Below are 9,298 nucleotides of genomic sequence, written 5' to 3'. Positions count from 1 at the left end.
TATATGCACAAAACTCAGAAACAGGAAAAACAATTTAAGGAAAACAACAGGATTTCATAGGACCAACATATTACTCAGCCGTGGTAGAAATTAATCCACTTTTCTGACATTTTGTTATGAGAAGAAGGTAATCTTCTGAAGGTGATGGTATGCTGTGATCAAAAGCTACAAGCCAAGCTACTAAACAGATGCTGTGGTGAGATTAGGCTCAGAGCATCTTGACATGAGTGCTGTTTAAAAACAACATGGAGAGCTGGTGGATGTTTAGAAGCCATTTTCGAGGGGATTTAGTTGAAACAGCTTTGGTTTATGTTTGCCGAAGTTTCTTATTCATATCTCAGAGAAGTGTTGTATTCAGCACATCTACCTCAGCAAGAAAACAACTCTGTTTACCTTCTTTGAAGCAGTGGTCATGAGTTTCAGGTAAATGTAGGCCATTTTAGGAAAGTTTTTTTGTAAATATGAGAACAGCAGGTTTCCCACAGCTGCACAAAGAAGGCTGGTCCTTGCTGACACTGCGTTGCTGAAACTCATCCCCACATATGGCTCAGTGGTCTTACTAAACTGTCAAGTTATAATTATTCTCTCAGCTTGTCCACCAGCTCTGGCTCCAGTAGTGACAGCAGGGTGGCCCAAGGGGCTCCTCACTCAAGTATGAATCCAGTGAAGAACCACAAGTCCTACTGTTCACCTCAGGGGGTATTTTGTTCAGTATAAAACATTGAACACTATGCAGTGTGTTAAGCTTGACAACATAGTCATTCAAAAACAAATCAATGCCTGTTAAAAAGTGAAAACAACAGCACAACTTTCCTCCATCTGTTTCYCTCATAAAAACCACCGGCTAACTGGACCGGTCTGTCCTGGACTGCTCTCCTCACAGGCTTTTATTCTAATGAAAAGCAATGATTTGTCTCAAATTGAATTTYTTGTGGAAGAGCTGCTAGATGCTGATCCTGTTAAACTAAACTAATTCTGCAGTGACACCGGACCATCTCAACCCAACATGCAAAGTATGAAACAGCAGAAAATGATGACCACCGGTTTATAGTGGAAGAGTCTGATTTAGTGAGTAGGACTTACAACAGTCCAAACCAAGAAATTCTTCAAAAGATTTCATTAATGTAATGCTGCAAAAACTGAAACTACAACACATCATACTTTTTTCAACCAGTTAGAAATAAAGGCTTGGCAACCCTTGGAGCACATCACCTGCCACATTTCATGACAGAGTTTTAGACCGAGTTCTTCTTATGTTTAGAGATTACTAAAGTTGTGGTTTTAGTCAAACCTTAAAAATAGCATTAATACCAAATCACGAATCACAAGATGTCACGCTCAGGGTAAAGCTTGGTTTATTGTTCAATACAACATGAGACCAGACAACTTTCTCTGACCTAGACGGGCCATCGCCTTCCTACTCAGTTCTGCTCGATTCTAATCTCCCTACTCTGCTCCATCTGGACTTTCTCCCATTTACAAGGATTTCTCTGGTAGAATTTCAACCGGAGCAGTCAGTGAACCAAAGGAGGAGTTGTGAATGATGACGTCAATTTTCTACACTATTTTGGTCTGTCTGTAGTTTAGCAATTGCAGCGGAGGGAGTGAATTCAGTCTGTGTTGACAAGGCTTCCAAGTTAAATTAAAATTGTCTCACAAAGCCTGCGGCACTCATTTACAGCCATCTCATTTGGTAGGGTTGTTTACAGCACAAATAGGAATGGGTAACTTRGGCATTTGAATCGATTCGGTACCAATATCCAGTACCTGGGAATCAGTATCGGTACTTAACGGTACCAATTTTCAGTACTTTGTTTTTTTTTTTTAAATAATAAACTTTTATTTTTTAACATATTTCACAATATATAAAATTAACAAATATCAAGACAACATCCAACTCTTTGTATTGTAACATCAGTTGTGTAACTTATGTCTTTGAAGTGCAAACTCTTGAAAACAACAAGACTGTTTTGTCTTTTTGRACAAATTAAAATACAGCTCTATGTATTTCTATTGATGATAATCCATGTCATTCTTTTCTCAGAATAGAGGTGTCCTGATCCAATATTGATARCTGATTTCGGTCCGATATTAGCTAAAAAACGAGTATCGGATTTTATCGGCCTGCATAAAAAATGTCAGATAAAAGTGCTTCGATATTAGCAGTTCGTTCCACCAGTCCACTGACTCCGCTCCAGTGTTTCTATCCAGCAACGCTTGGATCCAGCATGCAGAGCTCACGCGATCACAACAACATGCTGCACTCACTGCACTAACAAAGTAGCTAGCTGTAGGAGCGATGTCAGCAGTACTTTCTATTTTCATCAAAAACAGAGTTGAAGCTAAGTGCAAAACTGTCATGCACAAGTTTTCTGTGGGGGCACAGAACCGTGTACGTTCTAAACCGGAGCGACAACCAGGCTCTGCTCTCCACCCTGGCAGCAGCTGGGTGGAGATCCAGCAGTAAGAAAGGTAGCTATCAATTTAAATAACTGACTAATTCTTACTATTTATTTTTGCTCTTGTTATTACAGTGATGTTTAATCTGTTTACACACTTGTTTTAGTGAAAATCAAGTGCAATGATCATGTTGTTTTGGTTACGGTCAGTAAAATTGGAGCTGTGGACTCTTAACTTTGAAGAGTTGGACATTGGACAATAATGTGAGGTTTTGTTTTGTCCCCACCTTCAGTTTTTCCCACCATAAAGCAGCACAAGGCTGACAGATAGTAAAAAAAGAATAACTGGAGTGACTTTGAATTGTTATTTTACACTTTAAAAGTACATTTTGTTTTTATTAGGTTTTATTTTTCAGGGTCTTCTAATTTATTTTTATTAAATTGTAGAACGTTCACTTTAAAATGTATGGTTAAAAATAAATGGGTCAGTTTTTCTCATACCTACTCTTTTTCACTGTTTGACCTGATCAAGACTTTTCTGAGATTTCACACTACAAAACAGGTAAAAGTGTGTGATTCGTACTGATATGGTATCGGGTCAAGATTGGTATCGTATCGGAAGTGAAAAAGTGGTATCGGGACACCRCTATCTCAGAGTAACTTTGTCTGTTACGTCTCGACACAAGGTCCCGGACAAACTTTTTCTCCCAGGAGCTTGCAAAAAATATTGTGTGACTGGTTAGAAGTCTGTGGGCGTGTTTTTATATGAGGAAAAGTGCTCAAACAGAAATAATTTTGCTTCAATGACCTGTTGTGTGTCCAAACAACATGCGTAGTTTTGAGTCAGATCCATCTATATGACTATTTCAGACACTTTAAGCAAAAAACTGCTGAATGCAGATGGAACAGAAGTGCACGGAGAAGCCTGTCTCCAGAAGAGTGTGGTGCTCTATCTGTGACAGATTTGTGGCCAAACAGCAGATTCAGAATCAGAGTGAAGACACCGGCTGGAACAAAACCTGTGCGGTCTACTGAAGTGGGAGGGGTTTCCCTAGAGATGATCTGTGTGTCTGATGTGAACTATAACAGACYTGTGGAAGAGAAGCGAGCAAACGTCTTCATTTTGAATGTAGTCTGGAGAGAACGTAACGAGTATTTGTAGATGTACATCCAGTGATTATTTTCTGAGAGTAAATTTCTCCAACAACTCATAAGATAATTTGGTATAAAAAAAAACTGGTAGACATACTCACACGGGCAAAAACATTATTGCTGACCCTGCACTTTCTGACAATGGACAATAAATATTACCAGCTTGTCTACAAGTGGTTTGGGGTTGGAGAAAAAGCTGGTAAGACGATTAAAATGAAAAACAGTAGCAGACTAAGTCACAGTTTCCAGAATACCATATGTAAATAAGCAGTGTTTGATTATACATATTTTAAAACTTAGTCTTAATTACAGAAGGACACAACTTCAGCTGTTTAAAAAGATGTGGGAAAAGGATGTAGCAGCAGTCAGATAGGTCCCCATCAGACCAGCATGATGCCTTTAGACAGACCAAGACTTGATTCAGCATTTCAGTGTTCCTTGGTAATTAAAGACCCTCTCAGTACAACTTGATTCTTAATGCTCCATTATGTGAGCTCCGTTTAAGTGATTGGACAATTTAAACTGCTGATAAGAGCAGCCCTTGTCTGATCTATTTAAGTGCAAAGCTTGCAAATAAATCTTCTCTTATACTGTGACAGGAAAGCAAGTGCCAAAAGGAGGCCATTTCCACTATGAATCTGCATTAAGAGAATAAGCAGGAAAGAATCTGATTAAGAGTGAAAAATGACTGCTGAAGATGGCACATAAGATAATCTATATGATTTAGCTGGGAGTGGTGTTTAAACAAGGACCACGTGAGAGTAAAGAACGCATTAATATTATTAAATTTAGTGACAACAGTTCTCACAGAGATATCAAAAAASAGAAAGAATTTTGTAAATTTATTTTCCGGCGATTTGTCAAAACAAAACACCAAGGGCTTTAAGTTTTTTTAGGACTTCCCTGTCAACAAGAGCCAGTGTGCCAATTGGTGGTCCAGGGTACTTATTGAGAGTGATCGTACCCTCAGTCAGCATCCATCAGTGCATTTGGCAACAGCAGAGCTGTAGCTCCTGGCAGAGTCACCCACTGTTACAGTGCTGAGGTGGGCGCAGGGCCAAGGCTGTGCTGAACAAAGCAGCCAACTCATAAAAAAAGACCCGATATTTGACAACTCAGGAAAACGCAGCTGTTGATCAGCATGTAGACATTACAATAAGAAATTAACCAGACAGTTGCCAAAAAGGCAGCATACATTATAAAACCATAAAAGCAGAAAGAGTGTAGCTGAAACAAGACGGCGCTCACCACTCCTAGTTTCTCCGCTGCGTTGGCCTTCCACAGTCGGATATTCATTTCGTCAGAGCCGCTCAGGATGTACTTGTTGTCTGCTGACCACTTTATGCAGATGACATGTTGCATTCGCTTGGTGTGATAGACTTCCCTGAATTTAAAGAAAGAAAACTACAATGTAAACGACACAACACAATGACTGTATCTCAACTGTTCAAGTAGTTTGTGTAGATCCTCAGTCATCAGGATAAGACAGATCCTAATTAACTGGAAACTGTTGGAAACTAGTTGATGACTCAAAATTGCTAGAAAAAGCTTAATTTTTTCAATGTTTGTGACCAGCCACTTTTTAAGGATACCATTTTTAGAAAATCCTAAACTACATTTGGGTGCATGGCTTGAAATAGAGTTTTCTAGCAATGTACATTGATTCGATGTCCACCTCCACCAATATTGAACCTGCCTCAGCATGCTTTGCACACACCTAGGTATAGGGTTGGGAAAAATCGAACTGAGTGCAATTAACTGTCAGAAAAGCTGTCACTGATTAATAATTGACATTTTGCAATTACTGCAATGGCTGTGTCTCAATTCAGGGGTCGCAGCCAACGTAGGGCATATTTGTCGTCCACTTATGTCACTGCCCCGCATCAGAGGTTGTCCCAAMTCGTGGGCACCTACTCATGCAGCCAACAAAACCCCCAAAACGCAGACTGCATCTGAATATTCTATGCGGCCGACAATATCCTAGAATTCATTGCTCCGTCAGCAAATTAAACAGAGAAACTAAGATGGTGGAGGTTTTTTAAAATTAATTTTTCAGCAGTTTTATTTTCTTGGTGGGTGGGTGGGTTACAGTGGAAGTCAAATTTATCACTGACAAAATAATTTGTTTCTAAATATAAGTTTAGAAACAGATATTTTTGCTGCAATGAGGTGTTAAATAAAATGCAGTTACAAGCACTGATACTGGAGCTTAACCAACATTATTTTTTTATTATTTATATGTAATGTTTTTCTAATAATACTGAATTTTGTTAAGTTATGCCATGATAAAGCAACTGAAAGCATGTGATATAAAACATATCACTTTGGTAACGAGGCAGCATATGGTCACGCAATCATATGTCATCTGTAGACTAGACCGTCATTTGTGCAGCTTTCATGAGCGGCCTACGGTCCACATAGGGTGTGGTCTACATGGGATGCAATGAATTGAGAAACATAGTATATAATCTTATATTTAAAAATATGTCTTTTGTACTGCACAAAATAACTTAAATACATGTTTTTATTTGTTAGACTGACTGATTTCTCTATTAAAATAAKTATTGCTTTCAAAAATATATTATTTAGAGAGCTCATGTAATTATTTAATACAATTTAATTTATTCTATTGAATCACAGAGCAGTTCAGTCACAGTATGGTTCTAAATATTAGCAAGTAGGGCTGTGTATTGGCAAGAATTTGGCGATACGATACATATCATAACAGAGGGGTCACGATACGACATATCCCGATATATTGCGATACTGTAAGCAAGGCAACATATTGTGATATATTGCGATTTTTTGTCCAAAAATTCTATTAAATAAAAAACTTTTACTGAAAAAAAAAAAGAAAAGCTAATGTTTACTTACAATGCTAATGCTACCCTTACTCTCTGGCGCTCAAGAGGTAGAGGAGCCAAATGGCTGGCTCACTGCTGCCAACTAGTGGTCAGAGGCTGAACTACAACATAAAAATGAATGGTTGGCAAGAAGGTTGACATTTTAAACCTTAATTAAAAATCGATACAGGGCTTTAGAATATCGATACAGTATCGGGAAATGAAATATCGCGATATTTCAGTGTATCAATATTTTCTTACACCCCTATTAGCAAGCTATATTGTGAAGAAGGAAATTTGTAGATGTTTATGATAAACTACATAGCAGGAACATAGCGTTTGTGTGTGTGTGTGTGTGGAGGCGGGGGGGGGGTGGGAGGGTAACGCTAAGGGGAGAGTCAAATGTTCATCTGTTTTAATATTGTTTCGTTAGAAGAGCTGAAACAGTGGCTCTCTCTCAGAACAACTCCTGTCTCCTGCTTGTGCGCACCTCAGCACACTCCTGTAACAGCGCTGTCGTGGAAAGGAGTTTTGTAACGTGAGCAAAGTTGGACATATCTGTTCGATAACGACGCTCTGAACACATAAACTTATAGTGCGATAGATTTTAGATACCAACAACTCAGGTAGCTTGGGATCAAAGTGTGGAGAGAGGACGGGGTTTGCTAGCTCAGGACAGGAGCTGAAGGCTGACCGGTGTTTATCCTGCAGACTGCTGCACCGATATCAGAAAGACCCGCCCTGCTCTGCTCTGATTGGATAAACTAAGCTGTGAGGTTCGTTTGACTTGTTGAACGCAACGTCTGTATCAGACTGGGCAGCTTGAGACCGCAACAGAAAACGAGCAGGTTTCTATTTRCCTCATTTTTTWAAATATTGAAAATACCGACACGGGCAAAATGACGTCGGTTATCGACATTTATTATCGCCCAGGCCTACGACAACTACACAAATATTTTGTGAGATATGCGTAAAGTTCAAGCCACAAGGCTGTAAGCAACCAAAAGAAGAAAACTGAAATTCTCCACAAATGTTTTGAGACACTTTAGAGACTTCCTGACGTGCTGTTTGGGAATTCATCACCAACAGTCACAGCCCAGAAAGGTATTGGTTTAAGACTATGAATTGTGATTGGAACCAAAAGGTTCTACAAAACCYAAAGGTGTAAAAGAGCCATTTGTCTGCTTAGATCTTCACATAAAGGTGTCTTCTAATTCTGCAGTTTGGATAACAAAAATGTAACTATGATTATGAATGCACTCACTCCTTGATTTTGTTTAAACCAGTCACTCAATAAGTGCACCATTATTGCGTACTTACATCCACTCACTACAACAGCTGTGACAGATAGAAACTACTGTATATTCAAGTACAGTATTCAACAACAAATCTTACTGCAATCAGTCTCTACCCAGCGTGGAGGAGTCACTGACCTGCTGTGTCCTGCATCTTTGGGGAAGATGCGAATGGTCCTGTCAAAACTGGCGGACACAAACTCCTGTCCAGTGGGAGAGTAATCAACATCCAGTACCGCAGAGACGTGGTCCATATGCACCATTACGGGCTTTTCAAGGAACCTCATATCATATGTGTACAGGCTGGTAAGATAACAGAAGCCAGTGTTAGACCTTCAGATGACATGGTTAAACAGATCTGTTGATCAGAGTGGAATCAAATAAACCAAAACAGACTTTATTTATTTAAATGGTGGAGAGCTACAGCACATTTATTTGATGAATACAGATAAAGAAGGTTTTTAATTGGTTAAATGGCTAAAAGGGATTTTTTTTTGTCTTAAACTCACTTGTAGTCTTCATTTGCACAAGTAAAGTAATAAGCTTCCATTGGGTTCCAGCATATTGTGTTGGTCTTCATTGTCATAATAACCTAGATGAAAACATACAATTGCCACTTGTTTTTTCCTACTTGAGAAGACTAAGAAAAAAAGGACATTCATGCTAAAACTGTGCAGTAAAAACTACCTTTTTAAGCGGTGTTGCTTCCCTCATGTCATATAAAACTATACTTCTGTCAGACGCACAGCTTCCAAGAAGATTTGTCTGTGGAAGGACAAACAAATCATTTAGAAGGAATCAATAAGAGGTTTGCATAAATGAATAATTAATGATAAGAGTTTAAAGTATTAGTGATGTGCATGAATTTGACCGGCTCAGTGTGGTGGATCCAGCTGTGTTTTACCTCCACAGGGTTGAAGCGGACAGAACTGAAGCTGTCTACACCCCAGGTAAAGGAGCGGACTGGGCTGCTCCTCTGCTCATCCCAGATGTCCACCTGCTGGCCACATGTTGCAAACACACCTGTCTTCTGGTGATGGTCGATTCCTGTGAAAACCGTCTACAAGAGATTTTTTTTCCTTAAGTGACAAGTCACTAAAGTATGACGTTATTTCATTAATTATTACAACAAACTAGCTCTTACTTTGCCCAGGACAGTGTTAAGAGGCTCCTCTTCCTCTCCATAACCCGGTGCTTCCATTTTCCATTGCTTAATAGTTTTATCATCACCCACCTGTTTACATCAGACATGCTGGATCTTATTATGCTGATAACTTTAAACATCAATTGATCTATGCATTTGATCATTTGGTATATTGCAGGGGTAGACATAAGGATTTTTTTCAGGTTGTCCAGCGGAAAAACCTGTTGAAAAAATSTAGTTGTATATCAAAATTTTTGGTTGTCTATCTGTTCGACAAATGAAGACGACTTCAAACTGAAAAATTTAGATTTTTTTATGACCGAAGACATTCTGAAGAAAGAGGGGTGACTTAAAAAGCATTTCTCTAATTCATTTTGATCTAATTTTCAAGTTTTCAGCTGAGGAGCTGTCTGATATATTTATTTTAAAAATACAGAATGGGAGTTCTTTGCACAGCATATATAT

General features: G+C 38.9%; 1 protein-coding gene across 1 annotated transcript in view; it reads right to left on the bottom strand.

Moving 5' to 3' along the window:
• Positions 1 to 9,298, bottom strand: part of dcaf13 (ddb1 and cul4 associated factor 13) — a 16,252-nt gene that overhangs the window by 3,827 nt on the left and 3,127 nt on the right. The window contains exons 4-9 of the mRNA XM_014032602.1: positions 8,834 to 8,923; positions 8,594 to 8,749; positions 8,377 to 8,454; positions 8,199 to 8,281; positions 7,828 to 7,992; positions 4,800 to 4,935 (exon numbers count right to left, since the gene is read on the bottom strand). Of these exons, the coding sequence (XP_013888056.1) occupies positions 4,800 to 4,935; positions 7,828 to 7,992; positions 8,199 to 8,281; positions 8,377 to 8,454; positions 8,594 to 8,749; positions 8,834 to 8,923 (708 nt within the window). The remainder of the gene's footprint in view (positions 1 to 4,799; positions 4,936 to 7,827; positions 7,993 to 8,198; positions 8,282 to 8,376; positions 8,455 to 8,593; positions 8,750 to 8,833; positions 8,924 to 9,298) is intronic.

Source organism: Austrofundulus limnaeus, unplaced genomic scaffold, assembly GCF_001266775.1.
Source record: "Austrofundulus limnaeus strain Quisiro unplaced genomic scaffold, Austrofundulus_limnaeus-1.0 Scaffold1491, whole genome shotgun sequence".
NCBI lineage: Eukaryota > Metazoa > Chordata > Actinopteri > Cyprinodontiformes > Rivulidae > Austrofundulus > Austrofundulus limnaeus.
The sequence above is the reverse complement of the archived record's forward strand: the minus strand, read 5'-3'. Positions and strand labels throughout refer to the sequence as shown.